Here is an 18784-nt window from a genome sequence, read left to right as displayed (position 1 = left end):
GGAACTTTGTAGTTATCTACCGAAATGACCCGCTTGTTAGAAAAGAGAGAGTATGATTGGATGGTCATTACTTTGTCATTGGTAAGAAGGGAGATTTCGAAAAATCCTTGCCAGAAAATTTGTTTTGTTTAAAATGACGCATATTTTTGAAAAATCTGGGAGAACATTTCACTGAGAGTAGAGACGAGTCCTAATTTGATGCAAAGCTTTCACAATTTCAACACAGGTTTCATTTAGGTAAATAAAATATTACACCTCTACTGTAATTAATTTAACAGCACTAAATTATGTTTTCATTTGAACTTGTTTGCCTGGAAGCAATTCCTGTGGTTAAGTCCACAGATATCCCCGATTCAATTCTTCATAAAACTCCTCACCGCCCGTCCAGCACTTGCGTAGGTCCAGCGTCCAACATCGGGAAAAGCTGAGAAAGATCTTGAGGATTGTTGGAATCAACTAATTAATCATTAACTGTTGGGTTAAATAAATTAAAGTCCAAAGAGGTGTCATAGTGGGGTCCTTTTATTATGTTTACTCAGCTTTATACATTATTTTGTTCAGAATAAAATTTCATTAATTTAATTTTATAATTATAATAATTATTATGAGTGTTTAATATTTGTTTGTCAATAAAAACAAATAAAAGAACATCTAATACACAATTGAATTGTTTTGTTCCTATCCAAATTGGTTGACTTATTAAAAATTATTCAGTAACATAATAGAATGGGTACATCGCATGGAAAGAAGCCAGGACACGAACGCGGTAAGCATAAATAATTCAACGGTCGTCCCAGCAGACTATGAAATAGACAATTCCCTATTGATAAGAGTAGTTTCAGGGTAGTTTGGGCGGTAGGGTGAGGTCCCTATGCAGGGGAATCCATACTAGTAATCAATAGCAACCAAATATAATCAAATACAATCACTTTCCGTGTATTGATTGTCAATATCGACCATCAATTTAATTTATTTTTGTAGTGCAGGAATTCCTTTCCGAAGCCAAGACTGACTTTCTCAAAAAATTCCAAGAGAACGTGTCCAATCCGGTTTTTAGTTTCCCTCCAAGCATCCCAGACGAGTCACAAATTGGAGGACTTTAGCCACATCAAGACACTGGGGACGGGGTCGTTCGGCCGAGTTATGCTCACCAAAAGCAAGGTGACCGACGGATATTTTGCCATCAAAATTTTGGACAAACCCAAGGTGGTGTGCTTGCCTCAGTCCAGATCGTGCGACTCAAACAAGTCGAGCACACTCTCAATGAAAAGAAAATCCTCATTTCCATCAACTTTCCCTTCATGATCAAGTTGTGGGCTTCCTTCAAAGTACACTTTTACTTTAATACCAAGGACAACTCCAATTTATACCTCCTTCTCGAATTCGTGCCCGGGGGAGAAATGTTCTCCCATCTCCGCAAAGCAGGTCGGTTCAGGTTGGGGTGGACTCTCACTCCTAGTGAGTCACAGTCCCGGTTCTACGCAGCTCAGGTGGTGCTGGCCTTCCAGTACCTGCACTATTTGAACATTGTCTACAGGGACTTGAAGCCCGAAAACATCCTCGTGTGTGCGGACGGGTACCTGAAGATAACCGACTTTGGATTTGCCAAACGAATCCAGCGATGCACGTACACACTGTGCGGGACTCCCGAGTACTTGGCCCCGGAGATCATTCTGAGCAAGGTGAGGGCGTAGGGCATTGCAGGGCTACAACGAGTCCGTGGACTGGTGGTCGTTGGGGATTCTGATTTACGAAATGACTGCAGGCTACCCACCCTTTTTCGCAGACATTCCCATCCAAATATACGAAAAAATAGTGGCTGGAAAAGTGATGTGGTTATTGACAGCATTGAGGTGAGGTACCCGTCCCACATGAGCACGGACTTGAAGGACTTGATCAGGAACCTTCTGCAGAGTGACCTGTCGAGGAGATATGGGAATTTAAAAAACGGGGTGAACGACGTCAAGAACCACAAATGGTTCAACCCGGTCGACTGGATTCAAATATACGAGAAAAAAGTGATGTGGTGTCATTACGGGCAGGTGGAGGCCACGTTTGTTCCCAAAATAAAGAACGAGGGGGACGCCAGCAACTTTGACAGCTACGAGGAAGACCCCATCAAAATCTCCAGCATCGACCGCTGTGCCAAGGAGTTTGAGAATTTTTAATTATGACTAACATTTAAATATTTTAAAACAATTATGCAATCCGCGGCGAATTCATCACCACACCAATCGAGCCTTTGAAGTTTCTGAGGGAATTGGCAATGTTCTCCTCTGTGAAGTCGTCAATCTGTAGACCCTGCACAATGCTCCACTGCCCGTTCTCAACACACACAGGAAACCCGAAGACCACCCCCTCGTCCACTCCATACGACCCATCCGACACCACCCCCATCGACACCCACTCGGACTGCCATTCACACAACCCACAAACCGGAGGAGTCCCCTGGTGAAGACACGTCAGGTGTTTGGCCACCGCACTGGCCACAGACATGGCTGGGGGAGCACACAAGTGGGCGATTATGTCCACGTTCCTCTTCTGGACGATCTACAATATCTCTGAGGGACTACTCTGGGCAAGCAATGCCTCCTCCAGTGCTCAGTGGCGTACTTGACTATTTTTTTGTCGTCAAAAGTGGCGAACTTGACATCACAGAACTGCGTGTTGCACGAGTTGCCCCAAATTATGATGTTCTTCACCTTCCAAGGCGGAGTCTTTACTTCCAGACCAATCTTGGTCGTGTGACTTACTTCCCACCTGAGCAGCCGCCCTGTTCCCCGAGAGAGCGAGGACTGTCGTGAAGTTCCTCGGCGACACATTTCCTGCGTTATTCTTACAAAACTGTGCGTTCAAATTGGCTTGACAGCCGGTGATTATAAACTGGAATGACTTGTTCAACGACCTTGCAGTGTCTGGGGGAGTACGCGTCGATGAACCGTCCAAAGTGACGGTAGAGGTTTACTGACTCCAGGATCTCTTCTTGTCCGCTCTTATTTCTGCCCGAGTCCAGCTCTGAGGCGAGGAGCAGAGCGTAGTCAATGTTGGAGAAGGCCTCCATTTCGTCGCAGGTGGCGTGGATGTCTGGGAATGTTAGGAAGGGAGGACCGTGGAGGTGGGGGAGTCGGCAGGAATGGAACATGGAAGCCAGTTCGAGGAGGTGTGTTTGATATCTTACAAAGTCGAAAAGTATGATTACAAGTCTCTTTTTGCAATTAATTTTGAAATTTAATTACTTTTGTTGGAAATATAGGTGAGAGACCAATTTGAAAGATAGCTGCGTAAGCTGTTTCCGTTGAAGCTCCGGTGATCAAAAGACGGACAACATCATCACACATTTTCAAAAGTTTATTATTTAACAATTATTACATTCGAGCAAATCATTTGTAATACTTAAGTAGACAAATCTAAAAAATATGCAAACATAGAAATTAAAATAGTTTAAGACACGGTAGTTTAATTGTGAAAGACAGTGGCTAGTTTACCCTAATTCTCCCATTAATCCGGCAAACCTCTTTTTTCCGTGTTATTGCTGTTAACAGATAATTAATTGAGTACAGTATTGATCATTATTTTATTTATATTAAAATCGTTAGTCATTTCAGCTATTAAAAGTGTCCTTTATTTGTCAATAACTAATAGTCAAATAAGATTAATTAGTGAAAAGGAATTTAATTTTGCAGAAAGTACCTAAAATATATTTTATATTAGCAACCTATTAGAAATGATCAGCACAACAAAGGAAAAACTCTAAAATAATAATTAGAAATATTCTACCGCGAAAACAGCCAAGGAGGTGGTCAAAATTGTGACAATGAAAAAATCCGATTCATATTTTTAGCAATAATCTCTCCACAGCTCTTGGAATGAGTATGATTAGTACTGTTGCGTTCGAGACAGTCATCTGACAGGATCCTTTTGGTCTGCAAGTCCCGTTGACATCAACCACATTGACATAGTCTTGAAGGATGTTCAGGGGCTCGATATACCCATCGACCGCATCTTGAATACTAGTGATCAAGTGTTTGTTGATCTGAGAAATAATCTCGAATAAGTCACTTTTTTCTTAACGTAAAAAAGGAGATTGAATAGAAGGATGACCAGGTGGTGACTGCGAGTAGTACTAACAATAGCTATATCCTCATCAAACTTCAATTACCAAATAAAATATGAGTTTGTTAGGATTCCAGATACCAAATCCTCCAACGAGGGCTCCCAGAAGGAAGAAGACCCCTCCTGTGTAAAGCATGTACACTGTAGTAAAGTAGTCATTCTGTCCGTGGTAGTGTTTCGTGACGGAGCCTGCAATGTACAAGATCTGACAAGCTGCAATCTAAGGATTACTCAAACAAAAGACCAGGAATAGAAGGCATTTGGTGAAAATAACTAATTTTAATAATCTGTGACTCATTTACAGTGCTGTCGTAATTGACTTATAAATATCATAAAAATGCTCGTTTTGGAAATATTAAAATTCAGGAAATATTCACCTACTCTGCTAAATGTCTTATGAAGGATAAGGTTCCTTCCTATTATTGATAGAGAAATATATACTGCACGAAGATGAGTGTTCATGTCTCTCTGTCTTTCAGTATTTTTTCTGATCTATAAAACTCGTCGGAGGTGGGATTTTGAGTTGATGTACCCCGATAGTCATTTGACATTGTATAAATTCTCGTTTAATTACTAGCAAATGAATCTTTAAACAGACGTGGAAACTGGAAGCTATCTCTATTGACTGCAGCCTCGACTGAACGCTTCCATGAGAGAACACAGCGGGTCACACCCGGAAAGACAACTTTCCAGAAGGTTGGTTAACTAATCGGTGTCAGAAAATTAATTTTTGATTAAAACCTTGATTAAATGAAATAAAGCAAAACGAAACCAAAAGAAATTATTAAAACAAGAATCACAAAAAGAGGAGTTCATGAAAGCCAATCTGAACAATAATAAACCCATATTATTGCCGCAAAATAAGTCGGCATATTAATTTCAAAACATTGTTATTAATCTTGGATGTAATTGAATTGATCGCAGTAGACTTTCGGCAATTTTATATCCAGGCCGCCGCGTCAAATTTCTTAAATCCCAATTTTCTTATTTTGAGGATTTATAGACACTGAGCTGTGTCCGAACCTAAAATTTCTCAGTCGTAACAAATACAGTTCCCCAACATACTCTAAATTTTCAAGAAAATCAAGAGTTTTTAATTCACCAGGAACGTCGAAGACAAAAAATCCTGTCACTGCCTGGATCCAACTTAGATATTTCAAGTTCTCGATTCGAATATCTCTAATTTTAGCAATTTGCAATCAGTACCCTACTGAAGGTATTGAAGACTCCCGATTACGACAGCACAATGTTCAAATTGATTGATGTTCGAATTGATGATTGGAATGACTTCATTCACGATCTCACAAACCATTTTTATAAGAAAAAACTTATCTAGACTATAAGAGTTGAATCGATTAATTCAAAAGTACAAATGCGGAGTGTAAATAGCAGATTATTTTCCAAGTAAAGACTAAAATCGTTAAATGAAATTGAAAAAAACATCTTTTTGGTTTTGAACTAACAAAACGTTAATTTTTTTGTTAATATCAAAAAACCCCTTTACCTTGGGAAACACTTTAAAACACTTTTTTAAACCCAGAACTAGGTGCTTCAAAAAGAGGTTAGATTGTAAATTGTTTTTGCTTTAATTTTACTTAAATAACTAATAATTAATATTTCATTAGTATCGATTTAATGAATTGATATTCAGATCTATTTTTAAATGATAAAAAAATCTTTTTTTTCAAATTTGAAATGATTTTTTTGGTTTGAAATGGAAAGTTTGAAATGGAAAGGAGTCCTACGTCGTCAACGCGCGTTTAAAGTTTTGGCAGCTTTTATGGTAAAACAAATCTTGAACAGAAACATTAAAATCTATCTAAATTTCATTCGTAAATATTCGTGGTAATTTTAAAAATTCAAAAACATTCTTATCAAGTAACTAATTAATCATTGATTGTTAGATTAAATAACGAGGTAGGAATGACTTTGCCATAAAATCACGTCGGTAAATCACGTGTAGGTAGATCAGAGGCAGAACGTTTTCAGAAATCTTCAGAGGTGAGCAAAACAGTAAGACAGAGCGTTATGGGATATGGGAAAATATATTCAAAACAATAAGGGACAATAGATTTTTTCTTATTTAAAACATATAATATCGGAGAATTTAAAATTTGTTTAAATACTTGAACATTTGGTGAGCTAATAGCAAAATAAATAATCGTTCAACCAATAGTAATGGTTGTGGACTTGAATTTGTCTCATGAAAAGGAAGATTCGTACGACGTTAAGACATATTTCTTCATGCAATAGGAGGGAGAAATCAATCCACGAGATCAGGGCACTGGGGATGGAGCAGACGACTGGGTAGGGGTTCATTAACACCGACAAGGAGTTCTCTGACGAGGGGGAAATAAAACAAGTCCCGAATCTAAACTCGGAGATCGCTTTCAACCCCACCGTTGAAAAGAAATATGGTAAACTCAATTCCTCCATTTTGAAGTATTTCACAGCAACGTGACATATAACCCTCCGAAAATGGACGAGGTATTTCTCCCTTTCACCTGAAAGGTACCCCAATCGGATTCACTTTGGGAACGAGCCCTTTTAGGCGCCAAAAGAGTGACTTTTTGTATAAAAGACAGGCTGTGAAAGAGGCAGATGAAAGGCGGGAAAGTGAGGAGGATTTAGAAGAGAAGAGAATGAGACTCAAATTGAGGGATGCGATCGAACAGTCTGCCGAGTCCTGGTTGGGAGTGTCGTAATGTTCTCCAGCTGTTCTTCCCGTCGATCGTCGACGTGTTCTTCCTCCTACTCGGATGAGAATACAGAACAGAGGAAGCGAGTTTGTTCTGCCAAGTCGGAGGCTGTTAGTGCTGATACAAATCGCCCTTTGCTGAGACGGGGAAGGGAGTTTGTGGGTGGGAAGCAGACGAGGTGTTGGAGATTGGAGGCATTTCAGGTGGGATGTCGATAGAAGGAGCAAACGTAGCTTGAGGGAACGCTTGGAGAGGCAGCTGAAGGACGTCGAGAGAGCCATTCAACGAAAGCGGGCATGTAGATAATAATTGTTTATTTTATGTATACTTTTCATCTTGGTTACATAAAGTTACAATTTAATTTGATTTTTGTGATTATTATAGTTAAATAGGCAAATGTAGGGCTTTCCTTAAGTTTATGAAAAAACTCACTTTAATGGCTAAACTGTGCAAAACAGCACAAATATAACATTGAATTACAATTGATTTACAAAACTAAAGTCAAGATTTTCTCATTGTCCTTACCTTGACTGGTCTCTACAGTCTTCGGAAAATATATGGACTTCCGTATGATCGAACTAAGTTTTCAAAATACAGACAATTACTCTGAAAAAGACTAGAAATGACAGAGAAATAATTAATACTTATTCAGTTTCCGTTTTGGTAATTTGTAGTTTTTGTTAAATAAGTCTCATCTTCTTAGGGTCCACGTTCAATGCACGGATGGAGCGATCCATGTCAACGCGCAGTCTAGATTCAGGGGCTACATCCTCTACAGCAGGGGTGTCAAACTCATTTCGCTTTGAGGGCCGCATTTTGTAACAATTTCGCTTCGAGGGCCGCATTTATAATAATTTTTCATTAAGGGAATATTAGTTCTGATATTTATTATGATGAATAATTTGTGCACAAATATTGCTAATGAATAATATAATGAAAATGAGCAAATGATGACCCGGGATTTACCTTTTCTATTTCAGCTCGCAATTTAGCGGCAACCCCAGCATGTCGTCCAACCATATTCGAGGCACCATCAGTGCATAAACATACAAGCTTCTTCAAATCAAACCCATATTCAAAAAGAATTTGTAGTAGTTTTATAAAGATATCTTTACTTGTAAGTATCGTGCATTAGTACCAGTTCGAGAAATTCTTCATAAATATTAAAATCTGAATCACAGGATCTAAAAAATATTGCTAATTGTGCAATTCCAACAACGTCGACTGTTTCATCGATTGAAAAATATTCGAATTTTAACAAATCAGACTTTAATTGGTGTTTCAAATTCAATGCCATTTCATTAATGTGTTCGGCAACAGTATTTCTTGTTAATGAAATATCTTTAAACAAGTGGGCGTCGTCTGGACAAATAATATTCGCTGTTTTTACAAGGCATTGCTTAATGAAATCACCATCACAATATGAGTTTCCATTTACTGCAAGCATTCTGCTGATTTCATAGCTTGCAGTGACTAATGCAGTAATTCGATTATGATTTTTGTGAAATGAGTTTTTAACGCAGATAAATTTTTTCGCAATTCATTTAGCTTTGAAACACGTATTGGACCTTCTTGGTTAATAAACAACTTAATAACTTCGAAATAATTTTATGATAAATGATTAGATTGATAATGCCCCTTTAGGTTGTATTCTTTCGGTATAGCGATAAACTTGTTACATATCAAACAATATATTTTTCCATCAACGATTGTGCAAAAATAGAAAAGTTCCCATTTATCTTGAAACGTTCTCCGTTCATCTTTCAAGCACCGTTTCTTTTTTATTCCAGAAGAAGCACGTGACACCAACAAACACGATATAAAAATACAATTTAATTAAATGTAAAAAAATAAAAATAATTTTTTGCATTTTATAGCCATTAAATCAGACCGCACTTATGTTTGGCAAACTACGTTGAGGGCCGCACCTATGTCTTTCGAGGGCCACATGCGGCCCGCGGGCCGCATGTTTGACACCCCTGCTCTACAGGCATCGATAACCAGTCTCGACTTGCATGGTCTCTAAGGTCTTCCGAAACACCAATGTCTAAATATATATGCCTTTACCTTTTCTTCCACGTCAAGCGCCTCTAGATGGTTTTTGAATTTCTCGTCAAGTGGGAGTGATGCAGGACTGTTTGCTCGCTCTAAGCTAACGTTCGTGTAAAAGTTGAAAGAAATATTGTCGATCGATCATTCCCTCCGATTGTGTACAAAAAATATTCCTCATTCAAACTAAATCTCTACTGGAGTGTATTAATCGTATGGTATCTGCGAATATTAACGAGAATCCATCTAACCTATAGGACCAGATTCCGACAATAGTTTATGCTGGATAAATGTGCTATCAAATATTGAGCCTGAAAAATTCTAAAAAGTCGATTTGGAGTATTAATATGGAGTATTAATATGTCACAGGCGCAGCGAGCGACCGAGCGCTAGACGCGACTTTGACACCTAACAAGCCTGTCATCAACAAATATATTTATTAAATTATTTAAAATTTTAACATGATTTAAAATTAAAATTGAAATAACTTAAGTTTTCCATTGAATCCCATAAAATAATTTATAAGTAGACCTTAATAGAAAAAGTAAAATCAATGAATACTGAACGCTAATTTGGTTTAGGTTGTGGGGGGGTAATAATTTGACAGATCTCATTGCTATTTCTCGTTCCAATCTCTAAAATTAGGTCTTCTAATCAAAAATGAACTGTGCAGACAGGCTTGCTCCTTCAGAAGATTCTTGTTTTGACATTTTAATAAATTATGAAGCATTTAGATTTTTTCTCATTATTCTAAAATATCAATTATAAATTTTTAAATATTATTTTTATTTATGAAATCGGTTTTAAAGCACATTCTGCTTTGGCATCGATTTTAATTTTTGTTATCGAATATATTCAAACCCAAATACCAGCCTGGGTATTTGTCAATTTATAAATTGTTTGATTGATTGCATCTAGAAATTGTGTGGTCGCTCGCTACGCTCGGTCGCTCGCTGCGCCTGTGACATAATATGAAGAGAAAAATTGAGCAGTCGAGAACAAGGCTTAGCTATATCGAAAAGTTCTTTGCAAAATTACTCACGACTAAAAAAATCACTTGCTTTCCATGATTATCTCTTGTTGAATATAAAAAGAAAAACTCTGGCGAAAGAGCAAGAATAACCTTTTTAATTAATGAAAAATCATGGTGATTAAAAAGAGGTTATCATCACACGAGACAAGAAAAGGATTCCGACGAGATGATCAAAAATTTGAGCTTAATCAAAAAGTCTTTTACAGAGAATTGAAGGGAGGCAAGACTGAAGACCTTATCCAAGTGGATAGTGAAGAGTGTGAAACATATTGGGAGAATATGTGGCGGAAAAAAAAGTTGAGTGGTCAGATTGTGCAGATTTAGAAGAGGAAGACTGGAGTAGAAAGCATGACAGTTCAAGTCTCGAAATGTTTATTTCAGGAGATCGTTAAATTTTTCCAAATTAGAAGGTCCCAGGCTGCGATGGTGTGTATAATTTCTTTTGTAAGTTCACATCACTTCATGAGTCAATCTTCGAACAGATGCTTGATGTCATAAATGGAGAAACCACTCCTTGAGGGTGGTTCTACATAGGGGTGACGAACAACTGGTGATCGGTGTCCAGAACAGGTACCTACTAAACCAGATTTTTTTAAATGTCTTCATTTTATCTATACAAAAGTGGTACAGAGGATTTTGTGAATGTCAAAAATTTTAGTCACTGGCTGGTCAAAGGCAATACCCACGGTTTGAAGACTTATTCTGTCTCGTGCAAAATAAAAATTTATTCTTACCAAAACATAACTCAATGTGTTCCCACTGCATGAGATGGAAGGAGACCGCTGATCATTGTGCCACTAGATGTGAGAAAATGTTATAGAAACAGAGTTGAAACGTGGGAAAGAACGCTTGAACTGGACAAAAAATAAGCAAGATTTATCACCAAATAAGTGTATCTTCAACATCGGCCGTGCCTGTTAGTACCTCGAAAGGAAAGAGGGGGGCTTGCCTACCTGAATCACTTTGCGAATAGAGGATGTAACGACCAGAAGTTTAATTAATATCGGAATTTTTAATTATCGACTTTAAATAGATATTCAAAATAGTACTGAAACGTAATATTTAGTAGCCAAAATGTTAGAACTTAATTATTTGGCAAGTATTCGGAAAAAATACTCGACCTTAATTTGTTAATCCACAAATACTTCTAAGACACCGTCCTCTTGTAAATCTGAGCAATGGATTGCGTTTCTGACGACATTACTCCCAAACTTGGCTCTTAGAGTGTTTGGCTTTAAATGTATCGCGATTTCCTAATATGCGCAATAAGTATTAACCGGATCGTGAGGCCCACAAAATGATCGAAAGCAATTGACAACATCGGAGACCTCTTGACATTGTATTTCAAGGGCCACACAAGGCCCATTCGACAATTCTTGGACCATTTCTGAATATTCGCCAACAACACCTTTGATGAAAACTAACCAGAAAACCTTTGTACACTTCCAAAAATTCGCAACACATTTCCTTGTTCAAATAAAACATTTTTAAAGCAGAGATTTGGAAATGGTTATTTTCAATGTACTCGATAATTGAGCCCAATTTCCCTAAGAATATTTACTTTCTCAAATCGCATAGTAAATATCGTAATATAACGAAACTGACTATTTTTGATCGCATGCGGCTTCACTACGGCACACGTGCATTTTTCGAGTTTTGCCGTCATTTCAAAGTTTCCTGATGAAAAAAATATTTCGCTTTTTGTCATTGCATCGTTCGGTTCTTCTGCTCCGTAAAGCCCCCAAACTCAATATTAGTAGATTCGCATAGACTTGAGGCCGACGTGGTTTGTTCTATGATTTTGAGCCATTTTTCTACAGAATTGAATCCCAGGATCTCAACTCCGACAACAGTTCCTGAAAAGCTAAACGACGTTCGATATCGAATATTACTTGCTAAAATGAATTCCAATAAATTTATTCAAGTTTTCTTGACTAATTTTGACCATTTTGATATTAACGATTTGAAGATCAGCAAACTCGATTTGTGACAAAATGTTCCCCAAATTATCAAGTGCGTTTCCATAAATGATGCCAAAAGTCCTAATTTGTTAAATATATCTGAAAATCAACCTTTGGGATACAAGGCTGCATTTTTCTTCTGTGTATTTGTCTCCATATTTCACTAAACTCAGCTGCCGTCCGTAAATGTTAACAATGGCGCCCAAGTAAAAGTCGTTCTGACCAATGTTGGGAAACTTTGACCTTTTTAAAAATATTTTGTGACTTTTCAAGTCGTACTATAACTAAGAGGAAACAAAAGAACCATCTCAATCGATGAGTCTCCTGGATAAAACCGCAGATTATAACTTCTCACAAGTGACGCTGTAGCATCGTACCATTCGGCAATAAAGCTATAATGTTCGTCGTGAATGTTTGACTTAATATTTACAGCAGAACCCTACCATACGATTTCCAAGCAACTGCTAATTAAATTCTATAAATTTAAATTCTTTCATTGAAAGGCAAGTCAACCTATTAAAAATTTATCTATAAATCATCAGAATCGAAATTCGACAACAATTTAGCAAGTTAATGCAAAAACCGTCACAACTTCCTCCTCGAATAGACCACAGCACAAGTCTCACGGCCAAAATAATAGTTGACCTGCTTTTCCTACATAAAGACAGCCTCCCTCCCAAGAATGTGCCTCATAAGTACGCCCTTCAAATACTCCATCCTCCCCAAATCTGCAAGTAAAACGTTGCTCTTTTCCAACAAGATCTTGCACTTAGTATTCTGATAAATATATTAATAACTTTGGTTTTTTAACAAAATTTTATAAAGACTTGAAATTTCGACGTAGTATGGAAATTACGAATGTTCGACTCCTAAGTAGATTACTGTGTAGACTTTACAGCAATGACCATTTTATGGTTTGTTTTGCTTTCTTTTGTCGAAGGTGATTGTCTGTCGATCTTTCATGAATTCCGTGACCTAATCTTCGAAGGCCCAGGATTTATTAAAATAGTTTCCATTTCAACTGGTTTTGGTTCTATTCTTAAGCCAACCAAATTGGCACTAACGACGAATAATCCCGAACTACTTTATGAAACCAAAGTAAAGGAAGCAGAGTGTTAAAGTGCAAGGTCTCCACTGGACTGAGGAAATATAAACTCTTACTTGAAGAATTGTTAGTTGAGTCAATAAGGCATACCATGTGCAACACAGTGCATTCTCTATGCGTGCTTAAATTAATGTTTTCATGGTGTTACCAGTACTCATCTAAGGGGCACACGGTGTACTTCAGCAAGGATTCGACTGACACATGATCGATATCATCGGTCCCCTATTGAGAATTTGGCATTTAAAATCAAACTCGAGCCAATAGAGAATCAGGTTTGATCATTTCGTTTATCTATAACAATGTAGAACTGATCCTCGGATGTATGTAGCTCACAAGACGATGGTGATAGGATGGAGTATGTCAAAAATTGTCGTGAACACTCTGAATGCTAACATTATTTATTTGTTAAATAATGTTGATAAAATATAGTTGACACATGCCGTCCTTAAATGTAATTGCAATGTGATGAACCAGGTTCAAAAAACAAACGACACGTCTACTATCAGTAAATCGAGCTGCGCAGTGAGAGGCTTCTTCAATGACCCGTACATCCCACTCTTCATCAAACGCTACCGCAACCGCTGTCCTGCCATCAACCAGTCATGTGTCGATATTATTTTAGTGGTTATTTCATGAGAAATTTCGCTGTCAACCGAGTTGTTCGAGACTTTCTCTCCATTTCAGGTCCGCAGCCGCAAGTAGTTTGGTCGCCGTCAGTTAGATTGTTGTGTTGGGGGCCGGATTCGACTCCCTATTCTTCAACCTGTCGGACGAAGGCTACTCGAATATCCACGTGATCGAGGTGGACTATCATTCCGTCCTCGCTCGCAAACTGCAAATCGTCCAAAACACGCCCCAACTTTCCCGACACATCCGTGACCAGGGGGAGGAGGACGAATTTATCCGTTCTGGTAGTCCTAATAGTGCAGTATTGAATACCCCCACCTATAAAATGGTCGGAGTGGACATCAGGAAGATCGACTTGTTCACTTCGCTGCTGCTTCGAGTGAGTGACTGCGACCGACCGACTCTGTTTTTGTCCGAATGTGTATTGACGTACATAGGCGGGAAGAGGTATATTGGTCTGTCGACGAGTAGTTCGAATGAGGTAATTCGGATGACTCGCCAGTACTTCCCCCGACTTGTTTTCTGTCTCTTTGAACAAATTAGGCCATACGATGCTTTCGGGTGTTTGATGTAGTCATTCTTGGTAATGTGCAGGAGAGATCACTTTCATTCGACCGGGGCGCCCCTATACGGCCTGTCCAAATACCCATCCATTGAGTCACAGAGGGAACGCTTCCTTTCATTGGTTGGAATTGAGTTATTAACCAGAAATTTGACCAATTTGAAGGAGTAGACCTGCTGACTGTGTATTTGAAACACATTTCGGACGACTTGAAGCACCACATTTGTTGTCTTGACCCTTTCGACGAAATGGAGGAGTTCTTTCAGACCATTTCTCATTATTTCATTGCATGTGCCTCCAGTGGCCTCCCACTCCACGCATTCACACTTTTGTGTTCCAACTTACCACCCGAGTCTGAAATTTCTACCGGATTGGTCATGGGAGTGGACTTGGTGCTCCGAAATGAAATCCCCGTTAAATTCCACGCTCATCGATGCATTCTGATGGATCACAGAGGGAAGCCTGTCATTCTGGTCATTGGTGGGTACGGGGAATTAGCGAAAGGAAGAGGGAAGGCATCCCTTCCGTCCTTGTTTGACATGGAGGGGCGGAGACTCTCATTTACACTCGAAGGAGGGGTGGAAGCCTCTCTGCAGAGATTGTTCTACGCTGCCTTCTTAATTGGAGAGAGGATACTCTTGTTTGGTGGACGGGCCTCTCCCCTACGCCCTTCTTCACAAGTCACACTCCTGTCTTTGAGAGATGACGGGGTTCTTTCCGTGGAGGATGTGCCGTGCAGTGGGGATGTTCCTCTTCCCTGCTGGAGGTTTGCGGCCGCATTGTGTCGTGGAGGAGACCACCTTTTCATCCACGGAGGACTGACGAGTGTGCCCGTCGTGAATACCCGTTCTTACTCCTTGGACTTGCACAAATGGGTTTGGAGTGAGGTGACACTGCGTGGTGACCTTTGCGGCCCTCGAATGTGTCATACTCTGTCTGAATATGAAGGGAGACTTTACATGTTTGGCGGACTCGACGAATATCACACAGTCTTGTCCGACTTGTTTGAAATTGATTTGTCCACCAATCACATCCGTAAACTCCCCACTTGCTTGCATGCTCGGTAATCTTCCTTTCCTCTATTTTGGGTTTTCTCACACATCCCACATTTTCAAGACAAGTCTCCTTGTTTGTGGTGGAATCAACGCACGTGGGTTGAATGCTGGTCTCGGTGTTCATGACTTGTTGACTGGAGTGGTCAGAGAATACGAATTTCCCGTTATTTATGTTTTGTATTTTAGATTTTTGATGGAAATCTCCGTCTGATGATATTCCTGCACGACGCTCATTTGGTGGTGGAGGGCAGTCACACTGTCCTGCGGGTGATGGGTGGAGGTTGTCAGTGCTTTTCTTTCGGCTCCCATTCAAATATTGCCTCCCTCGACATTCGATTGAATAACCTTATTCATTAGTAGCTTACTCTTATCTATTTTATGCGAATACGTTGGGCGAATTGCGCGCATAAGTGAACAATCAAAGACAGGACAACCCGCCTTCTTAGTTCGTGATTTTTCATAAGTTTGGTTACCATTTTATACTCAATATTACAATTGTTACACGTGCCGACCAGCGAGTTGTCCCCACTTCTGGTGTATCCTGACTTTTTTGAAATTATTTATTAATAAAAGGACAAGAAAAAAATTGTCATTGGCAGATAGCCAGAGTATTGCCTCTGACTATGGCTATTAGATATTCGTTCGGTTAAATACCGGTGCTCACATGGGTCGCCGGTAACCCTTTCAATTAGTGAGCCAATCCGCTGGAGTAGGGTCCGAGTAGAAGGCGCCTGTATTCCTGACGTCTCAACAGCCAAGTGGACAAACACTGCCATGTTCAATTCCAGCGTATTTCTAACCCTTTCTCTTCTCAGCCCGTTCAGACGGGGCTCCCGGATTTTCGATACATAACTTGATATTCTGATTGGAAAAGGAGTTCACGCACGTGACGTCCCAAACCAGACACTTTCCCTTCTGAAATGGAAATGTGGTCATCCCATCGGGTCTTATGCCGTCCTCTACGAAAATCCCTGCAGGTTCCAATTGTGTGTGGAATCCAGCAGTTCGGAGAGATCGACAGATGATCTGGTTCAGTTCGGAATGTCGTGAGGAGCGTCCAATTCCGTTTCGACATGAGAGGGAGTGATATCCAAACTCGTCGGTCCACACGACGCAGCGGAATTGGTGTTTTGCATAAACGGGTAGACCGAGGCGTAGACAGACTCCAATTCTTACGGATTTATCATTAAGAAGGCAGCCAGTTGTATTACAACGGTAACAGTTTACCCAAGCGCCGTTTAGGGGCTGGCTACCCGCTTGTAAACAAGCCAACCTTCTCTGGTCCATGGTTTCCTTTAGCCATGAAAAAGTATTGGCGTGTACTTTCGACGTCCACTTTGATTGGCAGGTCACATCAGACGGCAATGACAGTCCCAGCTTATCCCATACGGCAACGCAATCATTCACAGCAAATGATTTCCTCTGTTCATTTATTTGAGAAAGAACAGTGTCGATCATATCTCTGGACGAGAGTACTGAGGAAAAATATGCGCCGTGCGCTGAGTCTCCCGGGGTGATCAAGCCGATCCCTCCAAGGGAAATACAGTTTCTTCTAACAGAATTGAATGCATTCTTTAAGTCGATCTTGGCCAGAATTCGTTGGGAATCCGTGGAAGAATTAACAAACTCACGTAGAGCGTGGACCCCGGCCTCGGCGCCTCATCGGATACTAACTCCGAGCTGTGTTGGTACGAAGTACGGTAGAAGTGTCCCAGAACCTGCCTTGCTTGATATCTTGGAAGCAATCCTTCGGAAAATGTTTCCGACAGCAATGGGTGAACTCAGCCATTCGCCTTCTTTAGGGCCGTCAAACATGAGGAAAAGATCAGTTCGCGGGCAAAAGAGCATAAGTCGCCTGACAGAATCTTGTTAGAGAGTTCGACGATCTTTTCGAGCAAGGTAGTACTGTTTTGGCCTGAGGGCCGGCATATCAAATCACGAACATGCCCAGGCCTTAGGCCATTCACACCGCCAGAGCTGCTGCGGCAGAAAGATTTCAGGCTATCAGAGACGTCCGCTGCCGAGGCTACTAGTGGAATGACATTAGGGAGGTGGAATTCACGAAAGTCTTCAGGGGTGCTGGGATGTTTCGCCTTCAATGCGGAAACAATAGCAGTGCTGTATGGAAGGGTGCCCAGGTCGGAGGATATGGTTCGTACAGCTGCCTTTGCGTCTCCTTCCGTGAGTTTTGTCCGTAGCAGCCGCCGTATCCTTTCGGCCTCAGATGCCTTTGATGGCCTTTTTTCAACTTTATGCGTCCCTTCGGTAGGGGGGCAGAGGACGGACTCGAAATTGGACATGAATTCAGCGATCTGCGCTTTCAAAACTTTAGCAAGGGATTGCCCATCCATTCGTTGCTGTATCGGGACGCCCAAAGCGTAGACGGGAAAGAGGAATAGTTTTGCCCATGAAAAAGCGTCGGAGTTACTCTTCGTGGTATTTCCGATCAAGGTGGCAAGACTCTCCGCAGCAAGTAACCTGACTGCCTTCGGAATCCTAACGGGGATGTACCTGCACCGTCGCAAAGCGGACAGATATCGCAGGAAATCCTCTGCATCAGAGACGGGAAGGACAAAGGGAGGTGGACACCATCCAGGAACTACGCACGAAGGGCAATTCCACGTCTGGAGGGCAAATGCCTGCTTCCTCTTAAGACCAATACAAGAAAGATGGAAAAAATTCCCACAGGTCGAGCAATTAATTCCACGTTTCCGTCTGTTCGATTTCTCGCAAGAAAGGCATGTGGGATTATCTACCTTTTCCATGAATAGATTAGAATAGAATACAATAGGATACACAGAAAATAAGACAGTAAAATGAAGAACAACAATGAATGTGACAAAGTTACAAATGAGGAGAAATTACACCACAACAGCTGTTCAATTATTTAATCCTGACTTACTTAATTGAAAAAATCAGTGGCTTGATATCAATTTAGTTTAGCTTAATGATACTTCTATAATGTCAACAACTTTATAATTTTGCTAATTGTCAATCAGTAAATTGGTTAGAATAAAAAACTCAAAAAACAAAAGTCCAAAAAACGATTAACTAAGCCCTGATGCGTTTTTTAAGTCGAAGTTGAGTGCTGTGTCCGCAGTACCTCTTCCGACAGTTTTTTGCGTTGATAGGATTAGAGGCATAACACCTACAATCGGTCACCTAACCAAACTTCATGCATATCTTTTTGTCAAGAACTCGTTTTTCGGCCAAAACCTTCATATCCGGCTCAATCACTCCTCCACGGAGTCTGAGGACAAGATGTAGTGTTGATTCTTCAGATATTTATAACATTCCAACCTTTCTGGATGTTGTAGTCGTTTAATGTGCGACCATCTTCCAGTTGTTTGCCTGCAAATATTAGTCTCTGTTGGTCGGGAGGGATTCCTACAATAATATTACAATATCAGACCTTCCTTGTCTTGTATTTTCGCCTTGACATTCTCAATAGAGTCTCCAGACTCAACCTCTAATGTGATTGTTTTTCCTGTTAGTGTCTTGACAAAGATTTGCATAACACAACGAAATTAAATTACACGCTATAAATAAATAATTTGAATTTTAATCAAATAATTTTTCT

The 18784-nt window shown here is 40.0% G+C and overlaps 2 protein-coding genes and 2 pseudogenes across 2 annotated transcripts; 3 read left to right on the top strand and 1 right to left on the bottom strand.

Annotated features, from left to right (window-relative positions):
- The first annotated feature begins 739 nt into the window (after positions 1-739).
- On the top strand, positions 740-2188 carry LOC115229778 (annotated as a pseudogene).
- Positions 2189-10959: 8771 nt separating this feature from the next.
- On the bottom strand, positions 10960-13242 carry LOC115229777 (annotated as a pseudogene).
- A 183-nt stretch (positions 13243-13425) lies between these two features.
- LOC115229776 (leucine carboxyl methyltransferase 1 homolog) lies at positions 13426-14568 on the top strand. Its single transcript, XM_029800074.2, has 2 exons — positions 13426-13559; positions 14182-14568. Exons 1-2 carry the CDS (start codon positions 13426-13428, stop codon positions 14318-14320), a joined length of 273 nt encoding a protein of 90 aa, XP_029655934.1. The 3' UTR covers positions 14321-14568.
- Positions 14398-15216, top strand: LOC115229775 (protein GLUTELIN PRECURSOR ACCUMULATION 3-like). The gene has a single exon (XM_029800073.1). It carries the CDS (start codon positions 14398-14400, stop codon positions 15214-15216), a length of 819 nt encoding a protein of 272 aa, XP_029655933.1.
- Positions 15217-18784: the final 3568 nt, after the last annotated feature.

This window comes from Octopus sinensis, unplaced genomic scaffold, assembly GCF_006345805.1.
Source record: "Octopus sinensis unplaced genomic scaffold, ASM634580v1 Contig13674, whole genome shotgun sequence".
In the NCBI taxonomy this organism is placed as follows: Eukaryota; Metazoa; Mollusca; class Cephalopoda; order Octopoda; family Octopodidae; genus Octopus; species Octopus sinensis.
The sequence above is the reverse complement of the archived record's forward strand: the minus strand, read 5'-3'. Positions and strand labels throughout refer to the sequence as shown.

Coding starts and splice junctions, on each gene's coding strand:
- LOC115229776 (XM_029800074.2), top strand. CDS start 13,426: ATGAACCAGGTTCAAAAAACAAACGACACGTCTACTATCAGTAAATCG. Junction 13,560..14,181: donor CGCTGTCCTGCCATCAACCA/GTCATGTGTCGA, acceptor GGTAATGTGCAG/GAGAGATCACTTTCATTCGA.
- LOC115229775 (XM_029800073.1), top strand. CDS start 14,398: ATGGAGGAGTTCTTTCAGACCATTTCTCATTATTTCATTGCATGTGCC.